General features: G+C 40.0%; 1 protein-coding gene across 1 annotated transcript in view; it reads right to left on the minus strand.

Moving 5' to 3' along the window:
- LOC124712338 (ankyrin repeat domain-containing protein 50) overlaps positions 1 to 19,215 on the minus strand; it is a 151,105-nt gene that overhangs the window by 37,473 nt on the left and 94,417 nt on the right. Inside the window, exons 18-20 of the mRNA XM_047242633.1 lie at positions 16,383 to 16,639; positions 9,649 to 9,801; positions 502 to 648 (exon numbers count right to left, since the gene is read on the minus strand). Of these exons, the coding sequence (XP_047098589.1) occupies positions 502 to 648; positions 9,649 to 9,801; positions 16,383 to 16,639 (557 nt within the window). The remainder of the gene's footprint in view (positions 1 to 501; positions 649 to 9,648; positions 9,802 to 16,382; positions 16,640 to 19,215) is intronic.

Consider the following 19,215-nt stretch of genomic DNA (forward strand, 5'->3'; position numbering starts at 1 on the left):
ATGGAAGAGAGAGATTATATAGGGTGGGGGAATGGAGAGAGTACTCTCCGAGAAGCTTCGGACAACATATTACTTTCACCTACATATGTTTCATGAGATGACCATAATAAGAAAATTCAAAAAATGGAACCAGTGCAGAGGCTTACCAACACTCATTCTTCCCACGAGCCATTTGCAAGTGGAAAAGGAAAGAAGGGGATCGGTCAGTGATACCAGAAGTACCCTCTGTCACATACTGTCAGGTGGCGTGCAGAGTGGAGATGTAGATAAACACAAATGTGCAGAATTTTGGCTACTAGCAACATGGCTGTGCCACCTTCTCCACAAGGAAGAAGAGATGCAGTGTCCACACCTCCACTCCAATATGACTGCAACTGCAGCACACCCATGTGGGGTGGGTGGCCTGGCCTTAAGCATTGTACACTTTCTACTCAGGCATCTACAGGCCAGCTACGACCACAACAGTCCTGAGTTGTATCTCCTTCATTACATGCAACTTACCCGCCACCAAACTTGGAATTTGTGCATTCAGATGCAATCTGAGATGACAGAAGACTTGGAGGTCCTCGTCCCTCAGTGCTTGAGCTTTTACCAAGAATTATCCTCATGTGCGTGTCACTTGGCGAGTCTGCCATTGGGGATGCAGTCCTGTAACGCAAAGTTGTGCTGCTGTATAGGATACGAGTGTACAGCACACAGTTAACTGCAGATACAATCAAGAGTACATGCGAAACCAGTGCTGATCAAACATTACACTGCTAAGTACACTAGTCAACAGCCATTTTGCATCTGGGATACGATATATTTACTAGTATGTATTTTGGTGTATAGAATCCGAATATACCTTTCAAAATGTTCTAGAACATACCATTTTTGAGTTTTTAAAGGTTTTTTTATTTTTTGTATTCAGTATTTCGCTTTTTGCTGTTCTTCTGTTTTGATGTTTAATTGTTTGTTTTTGATTTGCAGAGGGGAGCTAGAAGATCTACAAATCGTCAGTAAGTGGTTGGAGTGGTAATCCAGTGGTGTGAAAGAGATCCTCAGTGAGCATTTCCTGTGAAAGATAGCGTAAACTTTGTGTGTTTAAAACTTACACTAAGAAAAATGGCAATTAGTGAGTCTCGTTGCGGCCTAAACCACCCCGACAACTTTTGTATGTATGTGGGAAATTCACTCCAAAAGCCCAAAGAAAACCATACACTGATTTGGTTAAGAAGGCATATAAATTGTATTTTGATTGTGCTGTTGATCAAGGTAAAAATTTCGCACCTCATATTGCCTGCATAAATTGTACTACAACCTCAACCAAGTGGATGAAAGGAAAACTCCGAGCCACGCCATTCGCTGCTCCGATGGTGTAGTGTGAGCCTATAGACCATTATTCAGACTGTTACTTCTGTCTTACAAATATTTTGGGACATTCAAGCAAAACTAAAAATAAAGTATCCAAATGTATCTTCAGTGCATTTGCCCATGCCCCATGATGAGGGGTTGCCTGTTCCTGTCTGTAACTTGAAAGCCACCGAACCATACACCATGTCAAGTGAATCAGAAAGTATTGAACAGAGAGAAGAGTACTGCCCTCAGTATCATGACACTTCACCTCAGATCTTTAATCAAAAGGAACTGAACAATTTGGTTCATGAACTAAAACATTAAAAACAGCAAGCTGAACTCTTGGTGTTCAGACTGTGACAACAGAACCTTCTAGCTCCAGGGACAAAAATTTCCTGTTTCAGATCAAGAGGTGCTTCCCTTGCTCAGTATTCTGATATGCAGAATTCAATGTGTGTATGCAGAGATGTCAATGGTCTGATATGCAGCTAGGTGTACAACATAATCCACAGAAGTGGCGACTATCTATTGACTCCAGTAAAAAATGCATAATGGCAATGCATTTCCATCGGTACCTTTGGCTTACACAGAAGACATGAAAGAAACTTATGAAACCATGGCTTTGCTGCTGGAGGCAATCAAATAGAAGAATCATGAACGGCAGCTTTGCTGTGATTTAAAAGTTGCACTCCTTACAGGTTTACAGGCTGGATACACAAAATACAGCTGCTTTTTATGCCTTTGGGACAGCCGTGGCACCAAGAACCACTATACAGTCAAGGAATGGCCTATAAGGAAGTCACATAATCCTGAAAAAGTAAATGTGAACAATACCCCATTTGTGGAGCCCGATAAAATCATTTTTCCTCCCCTTCATATCAAATTGGGCCTTATCAAAGACTTTGTAAAAGCTCTGGATAAAGAAGGTGAGGCCTTCAATCACTTAAAGGGAAAGTTTCCCAAATTAAGTGAGGCAAAGCTGAAAGAGGGTGTATTTGTTGGACCACAAATAAGAAAATTACTGAAAGATCCAACCTTCGATACCAAACTCACAGATATCCAATTAGCTGCACGGTCTTCTTTTAAAGCAATTGTAAAAGGCTTTCTGGGTAACAGAAAAGACAAAAACTATGTTATCATTGCGAATGATCTGTTGGACAACTATAAGAACATGGGGTGTAGAATGTCGCTTAAAATTCACTTCTTACATCCTCACCTTGATTTCTTCCAAGAAGATTTGGGAGCCGTAAGTGATGAACATAGTGAACACTTTCACCAAGACATTCTTACCATGGAACACCATTACCAAAGGCAATGGAACCCTTCAATGGTGAGTGTCTACTGCTGGGGTCTTGTTTGGGAGAGCAATGAAACGGCAAACAAAAGAAGAGCTCAATCATCGCATTTTTCAAAAATCAAAGTCGATTAAAGGTGAAAATATCTTCTCAACTAATTTGGACCTTTTATAGGCATCATGCCCATATATACATACGAAATAGTATTGATTTCAAAAGTTCTGAATGTGTATTTTTGTTTGTCATAATTGTGTCAATTTGCGCTATTAGCATTTTTTATTCTGCTGTGTATCTAGGAAATATGACATCATACAGAAAAACTGATTTTACCAGTGTATTCAGCACCCCAAAATGTAATTTTTACATAAATCCACCCATTTACAAACCAGATGCAGAAAAAAAGTTTAAATTTGTTAACTAGTAGTATCTGTCATTGTAACACGCAGTGTAATCTTTGAAACCATTGTGCAGTAAGGAGGTTTACATAGCTGGAAATCTACAACATATAACATATTTTTAAACATAGGTCTGTATGTTTTATCAAAGCACACGCACACGCACACGCACACGCACACGCACACATTGAAGGCAGTCAGGTCAATCTGAAGATGACAGAGATATCTGCTGAAATATCAGCTTACTAACTGGAGTTCTTACGATCATTAGCTTTTTTTGTAAGAAATCCAAAAAATTAAGTCATGCAGAGGGAAGACAGATTAATACAATAAAAACCGTAATTCATTATAATGAACACAAGAACTTGCATTTCTATTGTTAAACTTCAACCATGACACATTATTCCCCACATGTCATGGCTATACTGCATGGTTCTGAGACTGACTTACCTACTTAGAGAAGGCTACACGTCATGGTTACGGTAAAGTGAACATAAACAGCTTCAAGATTGGCGCTGCATCATTATTCACTACAAATGCAATGGCTGAAACATGAATGTGTGGTGATGTTGGAGAAGGCGTAAACTGTAAAGGTACAAAAGGGCATATTTTTAAGATAGTATGAAGAAAAAGAGTGCACAGAAATTATTAGATGGAAAGTAAATGTCTATAGATACAATTCTGATGTTGTTTCAGTGACTCACTCATCAAAAATGAAATCCAAGTAAGAACTGAATAAGGATGGGGGAGAAATTTCAACTAGACTTTTGAAAGGAAAATCCTGACATCTGCCTACAAATAATGCACGCAAAACTAAATCTGGATGGCTGTGCAGAGGTCCTTAGTTATAAAATGGGAGATACATGTTAGATTTGGTATAGGCGATCAGCAGCCATAGAATGAACAGTAGCCAATTCACATGGAACCACAACAATCACATACCAAAGAAGCTACAGCTAGCCACAAGACCTAACTTATTTTTTAATACATTGTTCCAAATTTTCAATGATAATGTTCTTGAATGGAGTTGTTGTCATGTATGATAGGCAAGTCCTAACTTTACTGGATGTACATCGTACACATCATTTCTCATGTAGAAAGGAGAATCTTTATTATCTGAATTTTAACAAAGTAGCAAAGAAACTTTTTAACTTATAGAGGGATCGGAGCTCACTGCAGCTTACAATATCACCATTTCATATGCATTAAATTTAGTGATGTGTAAACTACAAATCTGAATGATCCCACAATCAGATACATATACAGGGTGGTCCATCTCATGAAATAAGCATCAAATGAAAAATCTACAAAGAATGAAACCCGTCTAGCTTGAAGGGGGAAACCAGATGGCGCTATGGTTGGCCCGCTAGATGGTGCTGCCATAGGTCAAACGGATATCAACTGTGTTTTTTAAAATAGGAACCCCCATTTTTAATTACTACTTATGTAGTACGTAAAGTAGTTGAACCACTTTTATTGCTTTGTGATAGATGGTGCTGTAATAGTCACAAATGTATAAGTACATGGTATCACGTAACATTCCTCCAATGCGGACGGTATTTGCTTCGTGATACATTACCCGTGTTAAAATGGACCATTTACCAACTGCGGAAAAGGTCGATATCATGTTGATGTATGGCTATTGTGATCAAAATGCCCAACGGGCGTGTGCTATGTATGCTGCTTGGTATCCTGGACGACATCATCCAAGTGTCCGGACTGTTCATCGGATAGTTATGTTATTTTGAGGAAACAGGAAGTGTTCAGCCTCTTGTGAAACATCAACCATGCCCTGCAACAAATGATGATGCCCAAGTAGGTGTGTTAGCTGCTGTCACAGCTAATCTGCCCATCAGTAGCAGACAAATTGTGTGAGAATCGTGAATCTCAAAAACGTCGGTGTTAAGAATGCTACACCAACATCGACTGCACCCGTCCCATATTTCTATGCACCAGGAATTGCATGGCGATGACTTTGAATGACGTGTACAGTTATGCCACTGGGAACAAGAGGAATTACGGGATGATGACAGATTTTTTGCGCGCGTTCTATTTAGCGACGAAGCATCATTCAGCAACAGTGGTAACATAAACCGGCATAATATGCACTATTGAGCAATGGAAAATCAACTATGGCTGCAACAAGTGGAACATCAGCAACCTTGGCGGGTTAATGTATGGTGCGGCATTATGGGAGGAAGGATAATTGGCCCCCATTTTATCGATGGCAATCTAAATGGTACAATGTATGCTGATTTCCTACGTAATGTTCTACTGATGTTACAAAAAGATGTTTCACAGCATGACAGAATGGCGATGTACTTCCAACATGATGGATGTCCGGCACATAGCTCGCGTGTGGTTGAAGTAGTATTGAATAGCATATTTCATGACAGGTGGATTGGTCGTCGAAGCACCATACCATGGTCCGCACGTTCACCCGATCTGATGTCCCCGCATTTCTTTCTGTGGGGAAAGTTGAAGGATATTTGCTATCATGATCCACCGACAACGCCTGACAATATGCGTCAGTGCATTGTCGATGCATGTGCGAACATTACGGAAGGCGAACTACTCGCTGTTGAGAGGAATGTCGTTACACGTACTGCCTAACGCATTGAGGTTGACGGACATCATTTTGAGCATTTATTGCATTAATATGATATTTTCAGGTAATCATGCTGTAATAGCATGCATTCTCAGAAATGGTAAGTTCACAAAGGTACATGTACCACATTGGAACAACCGAAATGAAATGTTCAAACGTACCTGCATTCTGTATTTTAATTTAAGAAACCTACCTGTTACCAACTGTTCGTCTAAAATTGTGAGCCATTTGTTTGTGACTATTACAGCGCCTTCTATCACAAAGTGAAAAAAGTGGTCCAACTAAAACATTCATATTTCTTTATGTACTACACGAATATGTAATAAAAAATGGGGTTCCTATTTTAAAAAATGCAGTTAATATCTGTTTGACCTATGGCAGCGCCATCTAGCGGGCCAACCATAGCCCCATCTGGTTTCCCCCTTCAAGCTAGACATGTTTCGTCCTTTGTAGTTTTTTCGTTTGACATTTCGTGAGATATTTTGCCCAGTCACAATCAATGGACCACCCTGTATAAGATGACTGAAAAAGGAAAAAATGGGATTCAGAGTATCAATGGCCTATTATTTCACAGAGAATTGACTGACATCACATTAGATGCCTAGAAACGAAAGAAATTAAGAGATTTTACAGTTATCATCAGGAACCAACTATTAATGTAACTGTCTCCCATCTCATTATATCAACACAAGTCCCCTTATTGAGGAGACATTTCCTAATTGCTGTAATATTTAGAGGAGTCATTTTGTTGAGACTTGACCACAATTATATATTTTTCACTGTGATTGTTTGTTAAAGAATGAAAACATAGTCCCTACTACATGTGATGTTCACGTAGAGATGTACTAAAACTAATCTTTCCTCATCTAGATACATTCAGATTGGAATATTTATCATAATAATAGGTTAGTTACCAATCACCACAGTATATTTACTGATTTAAGGAATTCATTAATACGTAGTGAAGTTATCATGGATCTCGAATGTCATTTAATCTTGGTGAAATTAAGCATCAAATGTGAGTCAAGATGGTAATCACATGCTTTTACAGACCTCCTGTGTCTGGCTCTGTAGTGGTAGAGTGTTTAAAAGAGAACTTGCAGAATTTTATCAATAAGTTTCCTGATCATGCTTTTAAAATAGGGGCGACTTCTACCTGTCAGGTATTGATTGGGAGAGTCAAGCTGTCAAAGCTGGTGCCAGAGACAGGGATTCATGTAACATGATTCTAATGTCTTGTCTGAAAATTACTACAAGGAGGAAGTTAGAGAACCAATTGGTGAAGGTAACGTCTTGGATCCCATAGTAACAAACAGACCTGGAAAATTCTCGAATCAGTTAATGTCGAGGAGGGTCTTAGTGTTCATACAGCATCTATGACTACAGGTGTTACAAGGAATGTTAACAAAGGAAGGGAAATATTATTGCTTAGCAACAATGACAGGATACAAATTGCAGGGTATCTGAGTAGGCAAAATCAAATACTTCAGTATCAAGGATGAAACTGTGGAGGACAAATGGAAAAATACAAAAGCTTCATTCAAAACACCTTAGGCAAATGTGTTGCAAGCAATGTGTTAAGGGATGGGAAGACTCACCATGGTTCATGAGCCATGTTACAAAACTGCTATGTAAACAAAGAGAGATTCATCACAGATTCAAGAGAAATCAAAATTTAGTTGCCAAACAAAAGCCCAGCAAAGCGAAAATGATCATAAGGAGAGCAATGAAAGATGCATTTTACGACTTTGAGAGTAAAATATTGTCAAACGATCTGTCTCAAAACCTTGAGAAATATTTTTCATATATAAAATAAGTAAGCAATTTGAAATCATCTGATCAGCCACTCAGTGAACATAATAGAACTCAAAGGGAAAATGACAGCCATAAGGCTGAACTACTGAATTTGGTTTTCCAAAATTATTTCACTGGAGGAGATCGTAATACAGACCCACCTTTCAACTATCATACGAACTTCAAAATGGCAGATATTGAGATAGCAGATCATGGAATAGAACAACATCTACAGTTGCTTTGGAGTGGAAAGACATCAAAGACATCAGGACTGGACCTGTTATAGCAGCAGTTTACCATTGGTCACTTGAGCAACAAAGGGTACTTAGTGACTGCAAAAAAAAAAAAAAAAAAAAAAAACCACCTGTTTTAGAATTGTGGAACTTGTTTCACGCACATGTCTTATGATGATCCTTAAGAACAACAATTTCCTCAATAAAATTCAACACATATTCTGCTGACAGACATCTCAGCTCATGCAGTTCCTCCACGAGATCCACAACACAGCAGATGTCGGCCGTCAAGTTGGTGACATGTCCTCAACTTCAAGCAGACAGTTGACAGGGTCCAGCACTGTGATTTATTGAAAAAATTAAATCTGACTGAATATCGGACCAGGTTTGTAATTCGCTTCAAGACTTCTTTGCAGATAGAACTCAACATGTCTTAATGGAGCAAAATCAACAGATGTAAAGACAATTTCTGGAATCTTCAAGGATATGTGACAGTACCATTACTGTTTACATTGGATATAAATGATCTAATAGAGGGCATTAGAAGCTCTTTTGAACTGTTCGCAGATGACACAGTTATCTATACGAAGTTACCAATGCCAGAAGACAGTAATGACTTGCAGAAGGACCTACAGAGGATTGATTGAACAGTCAATGGACTGGCAGTTGACCCTGAATGTAAATAAATGTGACACATTGTGCATTCATAAGAAAATAAGTCCACTAATGTATAACTACTCTATTGATGACAAATTGCTGGAAATAGTAACCATCACAAAAATCTAGGAGCATGTATTAAGAGCGACTAAGTGCAATGGTTGCATAAATCTAATTGTAGGAAAAGCATGAGCCAGACAGATTCACAGGAAGAATCTTAAGGAAATTTAATTCCACCACTAAAGAGTGTCTTACAAGGTGCTTACTCGACCACTTCTTGAGTACTGTTCGACAGTCAGACACTTACCAGGTAACACAGATAGAAGAGAGAGATAAATCCAAGAAAGAAAGGAGAGTTTCATCATAGGGCCATTTAACCAGCACAAGAGCATTACTGAGATGCTCAAAAAACTCCAAGGGTAGATGTTACAAGAGAGCAATAGTTCATTGTGCAGAAGTTTACTACTTAAATTTAGAGAGAATACTCTTCAGAAAGCTTCGAACACATTACTTTCTCCCACATACATCTGCTGTGTTGGGGATCTGATGGAAGAACAGAGTGAATCCATGTTGAATTTTATAAAGAGAATTGTTGTTCTTAAAGATCGTCATAATACATGAGCTCAGAATGAGTTCCGTAATTCTATAACAGATTGGAGTCAATGATAGTGGCGGCATACAATTATATGCATCTCCTATGACTCTTAGACAAAAAAGGGAATGAATTGCTATTTTTTTCCTGTCACTATGTACCCTTTGTTACTCCAGTGACCAATGATAAATTGCTGCTAGAAGGGTAGCATGTTCTTTCTCATGATCTCTATAAAATCTTACGGGTATGTTGTCTGGTCCTGATGCCTTTCCACTGCAAAGCAGCTGTAGTTGTTTTTTCATTCCATGATCTGCTATCTCAGTATCTGCCATTTCGAGGCTTCCCAACAGTCATTCTTACCACGAGCCATTCACAAGTGGAAAATAAAATGGGAATGGGAGGGAGGGGAGGGGGGGGGGGGGGGGAGATTAGTCAGTCTGTCAGTGATACCAGAAGTATCCTCTGTCACATACTGTCAGGTGGCGTACAGAGTGGAGATGTAGATAAACACAAATGTGCAGAATTTATGGCTACTAGCAACATGGCTGTGCCATCTTCTCCACAAGGAAGAAGAGATGCAGTGTCCACACCTCCACTCCAATATGACAGCAACTGCAGCACACCCACGTGGGGTGGGTGGCTCAGGCTCAAGCATTGTACACTTCCTACTCAGGCATCTACAGGCCAGCTACGACCACAACAGTCCTGAGTAGCAGCTCCATCATTACATGCAACTTACCCACCACCAAACTTGGAATTTGTGCATTCAGATGCAACCTGAGGTGACAGAAGACCTGGAGGTCCTCGTCCCTCAGTGCCTGAGCTGTTACCAAGAATTATCCTCATGTGCGTGTCACGTGCAAAGTGCGAATCTGCCATTAGGGATGCAGTCCTGTAAAGCAAAGTTGTGTTGCTGTGTAGGATATGAGCGTACAGCACACACTGAATTGCAGACACAATCAAGAGTACATATGAAACCAATGCTGATCAAACTACACTGCTAAGTATCTGTCATCATAACACACAGTGTTATCTGTGAAACTGTTGTGCTGTAAGGAGGGCGATATAGCTGAAAAACTATAACTAAAAACATATTTTTAAACATATGTCTGCGTTTTTTATCAAATATAGTCTTCAGTTTGATTTTACATACATACATACATACACACACACACACACACACACACACACACACACACACACACACACACACACACACACACACATGCGAGTGCACACGCACACGCAGTGAAGTCAGTCAGCGCAATCTGAAAATGACAGATGTATCGATCAAAATACCAGCATAATAACTGAAGTTCCTATGACATTAGGCTTGTTTTGTAAGAAATTCGAAAAAACAAGTCCTGCTTAGGGAAGACAAACTTCAAACACAGCACAATATTCCACAAATCACCAACACTGACTACAGGTTCCGATGCTTACACTGCATGGTTCTGAGACTGATTTACCTCCTTAGAGGAGCCTACGCATCATGGTTTTGGCAAAGTGAATATACACAGTTCCAAGACTGGGGCTACATCATTATTCACAATTAATGTAATACCTGAATCATAAATGTATGGTGATGTTGGGGGAGGTTGATATCATAAACGTACAAAAGAAAAGATTTTTTACACTGTAAACAGAAAGAGTATATACAGGGTGAAGCGAAATTCACGCACTCGGGCTTCGCAGTGAGTCTCCTCACATGCCAGCGACAAAAAAATGTCTCTCACAAAATTTCATTAAGCGAGTGCATCTGGCAGAAAAAGGATGTTACAGAGCGGCAATCTGGCAACATTGTAATCACATGTATGGTAACTAGCTTCATCAGCACATCGTAGTTGTGCTGCACAGTTGGTGCAGAGGATAGAGTTTTGGGTCAGCATGCAGGAGGTCGTGGGTTCGATCCTGGATTAGGGCGCAATTCTTTTATTTTCTAATTTCATTCTGACATTTCATACTGTAATATACGCCGTTTCTTATGTCACATGTATCCTAAATTTACAACATTTTGTAACTCTGAACATAAAAAATATGTGGTTAGACAAATAAGAAATATAGCTGAAGCAAATGACCTGTCTTAGGACAGAATAACTACAAAAACAATATCAATTTCGAGATGCTAAAGATGCACCAGTTCCATGTAATGCACATTACCCCTCTAACAGACATTGTTCTGCATGATTCATACGGACATCGCTAATTGTGAAATGTTCTGTTTTGAATTACACTGTGTCCCTAATGGTAATAGACATGATGTTTCCACAATCCCATCGATATAATAATAATAATAATAATAATAATAATAATAATAATAATAATAACAACAATGCATTGAAATACGTACTAAACAGCATGCGGTTACTAGCCTCGTGTTGAAAGGCTTGGGACCATGGTGGTATCACATACAAATAGTAACCAAGTTTGGACATTATTCACAAAGCACATTGGCAGTCCTTTTGGTAACATTAAGGCCCTAACCAAATGTATGGAATAATAGTTGCTACTAATCTCTGGGACCATTGGAGGAGGATACAAAGAAAACAGGTTTCACATCTAGTGGATGAGGTAATTGTGAAAATCCACGACATGAAAAGCACTTCTTTCAAAGCTGACTAATCTTCCATTTCTATGATTGTAGTATGTAAGTGCAAGTGTTTTCTAGAGGACCCACTGCAATCACTGTTGATGATTAAGATGGCAGATAAAGAACCACCTACACTACATTTACCAAATAAAAAACATAGGCCTCAACCCAGTATCAAACTGTCAAACTGCTGCATGCTAACCCAAAACTCTATCCATTGCACCAACTGTACAGCACAATGAATATGTGCTGACAGAGGTAGTTACCATACAAGTGGCTACAGTGTTGCCAAATTGCCACTCTTTAACGTTCTTTTTCTGCTGGATGTATTAGCCAGCAGAAATTTTGTTAGAGACCTTTTATTATCGCTGGCAAGTGAGTTGTGCTTCAAAGCCCGAGTGCGTGAATTTCGCTTCACTCTGTACATAGGAAAATATATATATAGGAAAATACATATATAGGAAAATACATATATAGGAAAAGATCAAACAATGGAAAATTCCGGACGGAATGTAAGAATGGCAGTGTGGTTTCAGTTGCCTGAGACTGCAGTCGTGTGTGAGAATTTCTTTGTGTGTGTGTGTGTGTGTGTGTGTGTGTGTGTGTGTGTTGGGGGGTGGGAGGGGTGCACACACACTTTTGTGTGTCTATTGTTGACAAAGGCCAATGGCCGAAAGCTTTAACTGTGACAGTCATTTTGTTGTGCCTCTCTGCTACTCAGAATCTCCGCAATATTGGAAGGAAAAGAAATTACTTATATTAAATTTTAATGGTGGTCAGTGATTCACACATTAGAAATGAAATCCAACTTGGGATTGGATAAGGATGGGGAAGGAATTTCTACCAGACTTTTGAAAGGAGAATCCTGACATCTGCCTACAAATAATGTGGGAAAACCTAAATCTGGATGGTTGGGCAGAAGTCCTTAGTTATAAAATGACAGGTACATGTTAGTCTCTGCATGGCCAATCAACAGCCATAGAATAAACAGTGGCCAATTCATATGGATGCACACCAATTTTTAAAGAAGCTACTAGCCACAAGATCTACATTTCACAGCTATCACCAAGAACAAATTATCAGCATAACTGTGTACATTCCCATTATATCAGTACAAGTCCATTTATTGAGGAGACATTTCCTGATAGCCATAATATTTACAGGAATCATTTTATTGAGTCTTGACCACAATTATACATTTTTCTCTATGACTATTTGTTGAAGAATGAAGACATAGTCCCTCTAACATATGGTGCTCACGTAGAGATCTACTAAAACTCTATCTAGATAAATTCAGATTGGAATATTTGTCATAAGAATAGGTTAGTCACCAATGACAGTGGCATGCTTATTGCTGTAAAGAATTTTATAATTTTTATTGATGTGATCACAGATCCCACCTATCACTTAATCTGGGTGAAGTTAAGCATCAAAGGTGGGTTAAAATTGGTACTCAGATGCTTTTGCAGACCACCTGTGTCTGGCACTGTAGTGGCAGAGCACTTCAGAAAGAACTTGCGGATTTTTGTAGATAAGTTTCCTGATTGTGCTATTGATATAGAGGTAATTTCAACCTGCCAGGTATAGATTGAGAGAGTCATGCTATCAAAGCTGGTGCCAGAGACATGCACGATTCTTAATGTCTTGTCCAAAAATTACTTCAAGCAGCTAGTTAGAGAATCAATTTTTGAAGGTTGCCCCTAGCAACAAGCAGGTCTGAATGTTCTCAAATCAGTTAATGCAGAGGAGGGTGTCAGTGTTCATAAGGCTCTGATATCATCTATGACTACAGCTGTGACAAGCAATGTTAAGAAAGATAGAACAATGATTTTAACCATTATTTTTATATTCCTTCCTGGATTTTCGATTGAGAAAAATAATTTTCTTTAACAAGAGTGACAGGATACAAACTGCAGGGTGTCCGAGTACACAATGTCAAATATTCAGTGCTGAGGATAAGGAAGTGCAGCACAAATACAAAAAATTCAAAAGTATCATTCAATACACCTTATAAAAGTGTAAACCAAGTTCATGCCATTTTCATGGCCTTTAGGAAGGTACTGGGCACTGTCTTGCACTGCCATTTAAGTGAAAAAATAAAAGCTTACCGAATATCGCACCATATTTGTGAAACTTCCTGGCAGATTAAAACCTTGTGCTGGACCGAGACTCGAACTCGGGACCTTTGCCTTTTGTGGGCAAGTGCTCTACCATCTGAGCTACCCAAGCACAACTCACGCCCCATCATCGTAGCTTTACTTCCGTCAGTACCTTGTCTCGTACTTTCCAAACTTCACAGAAGCTCTCCTGATAACCTTGCAGAACTAGCACTCCTGCAAGGTTCGCAGGAGAGCTTCTGTGAAATTTGGAAAGTAGGAGACAAGGTACTGGTGGAAGTAAAGTTGTGAGCGCGGGGCGTGAGTCATGCTTGGGTAGCTCAGATGGTAGAGCACTTGCTCGCAAAAGGCAAATGCCCTGAGTTCGAGTCTTGGTCCGGCACACAGTTTTACTCTGCCAGGAAGTTTCTTACCAGCGCATACTCTGCTGCAGAGTGAAAATGTCATTCTGACACCATATTTGTGACTGGATTCCAGACTTCCTTTTAGAGAGAATTCAACATGTCACTCTTAACAGAAAAAAATCGACAGATCTAAAAGCAATTACCGGAATTCCCCAAGGATGTGTGATGGGATCATTACTGTTTACAACATATAAAAATGATCTAGAAGAATGGGTCGTAAGCTCTTTTAGACTGTTCGCAGATGATACTGTTGTCTATAAGAAGGTACCAATGCCAGAAGGCAGTAATGATTTGCAGAAGGACCTACACAGGATTGATGAACAGTCCATAGACTGGCAGTTGATGCTAAATAAGTATAAAATGTTGTGCATTCACAGGAAAAGAAATACACTACTGTATAACTACTTTATTGATGACAACATGCTGGAAACAGTAACAGTCACAAAATATTTAGGAGCATTTATCCAAAGTGACTTAAAAGTGCAAAGACCCTATAAAACTAATAGCAAGAAAAGCAGGTCCCAGAAAGATTCACAGGAAGAATCTTAAGGGAATTCAATGCAACCCCTAAAGAAGTGGCTTACGAGGTGCTTGTTCGTCCACTTCTTGAGTACTGTTCATCAGTCTGAGATCCTTACTAGGTAGAACTGTAGGAAGAGAGAGAGGTAATATCCAAGAAAGAGAGAAAAGTTTCACCACTGGATCGTTTAGTCCCAGGGTGTCGAACCTTTTATCTTACCTGGGGCACACTGCAAGAAGACTAGTATTTTTTGGGCTGCACATAGTGAACTTAACACTAATGATAACTACTGCTGAGAAAGAGAGAGAGAGAGAGAGAGAGAGAGAGAGAGAGAGAGAATCATCATGTGGTGAGAGTTTCAAATTGAAAATGCAATCTGTTGTAACTTTATATAAATAGAATTTTTTGAATTTTTTTACCATTCATGTGGATGCTCACTTCTTGGGGCACACTGAAACTTGCTCTGGGCTGCATGTTGCCCACAGGTCATGAGTTAAATGCCTCTGGTGTAGCCCATGTGAGAGCATTACGGAGAAACTCAACAAACTCCAGTTGTGACACTACCAAGAGAGGCACTGTGCTCCATGGAGAGGTTTGCTATTGAAATTTTAAGAGAATACTTTCTGAGAAGATTTGGACAACATATTACTTCCTCCCACATACATCTCGTAAGATGCTGACAATAAAAAAATTCAAGAAATAGAACTACTGCAGAGGCCTACCAATCATCATTCTTCCCATGCAATGTTAACAAATGGAACAAGGAAGGGGGGGGGGGGGGGGGGGGAGATCAGTTAGTGGTACCAGAAATACCCTGTCACACACCAACTGGTGGTTTGCAGAATATTGATGTAGATGGAGGTAAACACCAATGTGCAGGATTTTTGGCTACAAGCTAGATGGCTCCACTATCTTCTCCACAAGGAAGAAAGGATGTGGTGTCTGCATTTCTACTCCAATATGACTAACTGCAACCCACCCATGCATGGTGGGTGGTCCAGTGTCAGACATTGTCCACTTTCTGCTCAGGCATCTACAGGCGATCCACAACCTCAACAGGCAAGCTATAGCCGCAACAGTCCAGAGCAGCAAGGAAGCAACGATGAATACAACACAGCTAGACTTGGGGCGCTACCAGTGCAGTCACTGCTCTCACTATCTGTCAACATTCCCAGCCAGTGTGGGACTATCCCCCATCACACTGTACACCTCTGCCATGGCAGTACTTTGGCCAGTGCACAGCCTCTGATATGCCACTCATCATTAGGAATTACGCCAAGCAATTATGCGGACTGCTCCATGGACCCTCAGTCAGTGGACACTCCTGATCAGGGTAAACCTCCACCAACCTGAGAAGTAATCTCTCGACGGATCCTGACTCGCAGACCTAAGCTTCATTCTATGTCTCAATGTGCTACAGTTTTACCTTGCACCTTCCACACAGTGACTTGATAGGATTAGCTCATCCTGTAAATCATATCAGAGCTGTACCATTACCTGTAGTATTATTTCTTCTTCTAATCGCATCAAGAACAAATGAGTTGTTATTTCCAATCTACTGGGCTGCAATAATTACTGTGTGCACTTTCACAACTCAATCACACAGATACTTCACAATGCAACACAGAGAATGAATTCAGAAAACCATGTCTGTTTTGTTTATCATTTCACTCCCAGACATGCTGTGCTTACAAAAAATGTTACACTGAAGCTGAAAGAGTGAGCTATTTGCCAGCTCTTGTGCTTCTATTATTACATATACATATCCTACAAATTAAATTGAAGTTTGAGAATCAGCAAAGACAACATAACAGTATATATTTAAAAATGCACAGTGCTTACGTCGTGAGCAGGCCTCCCTTGTGCAGCCCTGTCTGCTGCTGCTGAAGCGGCAACTGCTGGTGCTGTGGTGCAAGAGCTGCGGGGTTCAGGGCAAGGGGAGAGCTAGGCACCGCCACGTCACTCAGAGGCGAATGGGGCGGTGAAGCGTAGATTGGGCTCTGGGGCTCCGACTGCAGTGGTGACAGCAGCCGGCTCAGTGGGCGGGTTCTCGTACCCCTCGAACACTGTTGTAGTTGTTGCGTGAATGACAGTACAGCCTGCAAGGATGACCATGCACCATTGTAAGTGATTACATTCTTAATCGGACTATGTTGCTTTTTAAAATATATTAAGACAGTTGATAATAACAACAGCGTTTAATACGAAGGCTAAATCTTTCTGCCACATGTTGTTGTGGTCTTCAGTCCTGAGACTGTTTTGATGCAGCTCTCCATGCTACTCTATCCTGTGCCAGCTTCTTCATCTCCCAGTACCTACTGCAACCTACATCCTTCTGAATCTGCTTAGTGTATTCATCTCTTGGTCTCCCTCTTAGATTTTTACCCTCCACACTGCCTTCCAATACTAAATTGGTGATCCCTTGATGCCTCAGAACATGTCCTACCAACCGATCCCTTCTTCTGGTCAAGTTGTGCCACAAACTTCTCTTCTCCCCAATCTATTCAACACCTTCTGATTAGTTATGTGATCTACCCATCTAATCTTCAGCATTCTTCTGTAGCACCACATTTCAAAAGCTTCTATTCTCTTCTTGTCCAAACTATTTATCGTCCATGTTTCACTTCCATACATGGCTACACTCCATACAAATACTTTCAGAAATGACTTCCTGACACTTAAATCTATACTCGATGTTAGCAAATTTCTCTTCTTCAAAAACACTTTCCTTGCCACTGCCAGTCTACATTTTATATCCTCTCTACTTCGACCATCATCAGTTATTTTGCTCCCCAAATAGCAAAACTCCTTTACTACTTTATCTCATTTCCTAATCTAATTCCCTCAGCATCACCCGACTTAATTCGACTACATTCCATTATCCTCGTTTTGCTTTTGTTGATGTTCATCTTATATCCTCCTTTCAAGACACTATCCATTCCATTCAACTGCTCTTCCAAGTCCTTTGCTGTCTCTGACAGAATTACTATGTCATCGGCGAACCTCAAAGTTTTTATTTCTTCTCCATGGATTTTAATACCTACTCCGAATTTTTCTTTTGTTTCCTTTACTGCTTGCTCAATATACAGATTGAATAACATCGGGGAGAGGCTACAACCCTGTCTTACTCCCTTCCCAACAACTGCTTCCCTTTCATGCCCCTCGACTCTTATAACTGCCATCTGGTTTCTGTACAAATTGTAAATAGCCTTCCGCTCCCTGTATTTTACCCTTGCCATCTTTAGAATTTGAAAGAGAGTATTCCAGTCAACATTGTCAAAAGCTTTCTCTAAGTCTAGAAATGCTAGAAACGTAGGTTTGCCTTTCCTTAATCTTTCTTCTAAGATAAGTCGTAAGGTCAGTATTGCCTCACGTGTTCCAGTATTTCTACGGAATCCAAACTGATCTTCCCCGAGGTCGGCTTCTACGGCTTTTCCATTCGTCTGTAAAGAATTCGTGTTAGTATTTTGCAGCTGTGGCTTATTAAACTGATTGTTCGGTAATTTTCTCATCTGTCAACATCTGCTTTCTTTGGGATTGGAATTATTATATTCTTCTTGAAGTCTGAGGGTATTTCGCCTGTTTCATACATCTTGCTCACCAGATGGTAGAGTTTTGTCAGGACTGGCTCTCCCAAGGCCGTCAGTAGTTCCAATGGAATGTTGTCTACTCCGGGGGCCTTGTTTCGACTCAGGTCTTTCAGTGCTCTGTCAAACTCTTCACGCAGTATCTTATCCCCCATTTCATCTTCATCTACATCCTCCTCCATTTCCATAATATTGTCCTCAAGTACATCGCCCTTGTATAGACCCTCTATATACTCCTTCCACCTTTCTGCTTTACCTTCTTTGCTTAGAACTGGGTTTCCATCTGAGCTCTTTATGTTCATACAGGTGGTTCCCTGATCTCCAAAGGTCTCTCTAATTTTCCTGTAGGCAATATCTATCTCACCCCTAGTAATATACGTCTCTACATCCTTACATTTGTCTTCTAGCCATCCCTGCTTAGCCATTTTGCACTTCCTGTCGATCTCAATTTTGAGACGTTTGTATTCCTTTTTGCCTGCTTCATTTACTGCATTTTTATATTTTCTCCTTTCATCAATTAAATTCAATATTTCTTCTGTTACCCAAGGATTTCTACTAGCCCTCGTCTTTTTACCTACTTGATCCTCTGCTGCCTTCACTACTTCATCCCTCAAAGCTACCCATTCTTCTTCTACTGTATTTCTTTCCCCCATTCCTGTCAATTGTTCCCTTATGCTCTCCCTGAAACTCTGTACAACCTTTGGTTCTTTCAGTTTATCCAGGTCCCATCTCCTTACGTTCCCACCTTTTTGCAGTTTCTTCAGTTTTAATCCACAGTTCATAACCAATAGATTGTAGTCAGAGTCCACATCTGCCCCTGGAAATGTCTTACAATTTAAAACCTGGTTCCTAAATCTCTGCCTAAATCTTCTGCCACGTATGGTAACAATATTTATTTTGAGATGGGCTTTAAGGTTCTTGAGGCAATCCTTGGGTGGCAACTAAAATAATTGTATATAAATTATGCAACACACAAAGAAGCATAGTAGATAAAATAGAAGTTGTTGGTCAGCACTGTCATAATTATGTAATTTACATAAATGCATGCATATATTAAACAATGGAGACTCCATGTAGGAATATCAACA

Source organism: Schistocerca piceifrons, chromosome 8 (assembly GCF_021461385.2).
Source record: "Schistocerca piceifrons isolate TAMUIC-IGC-003096 chromosome 8, iqSchPice1.1, whole genome shotgun sequence".
Classification (NCBI taxonomy): Eukaryota; Metazoa; Arthropoda; class Insecta; order Orthoptera; family Acrididae; genus Schistocerca; species Schistocerca piceifrons.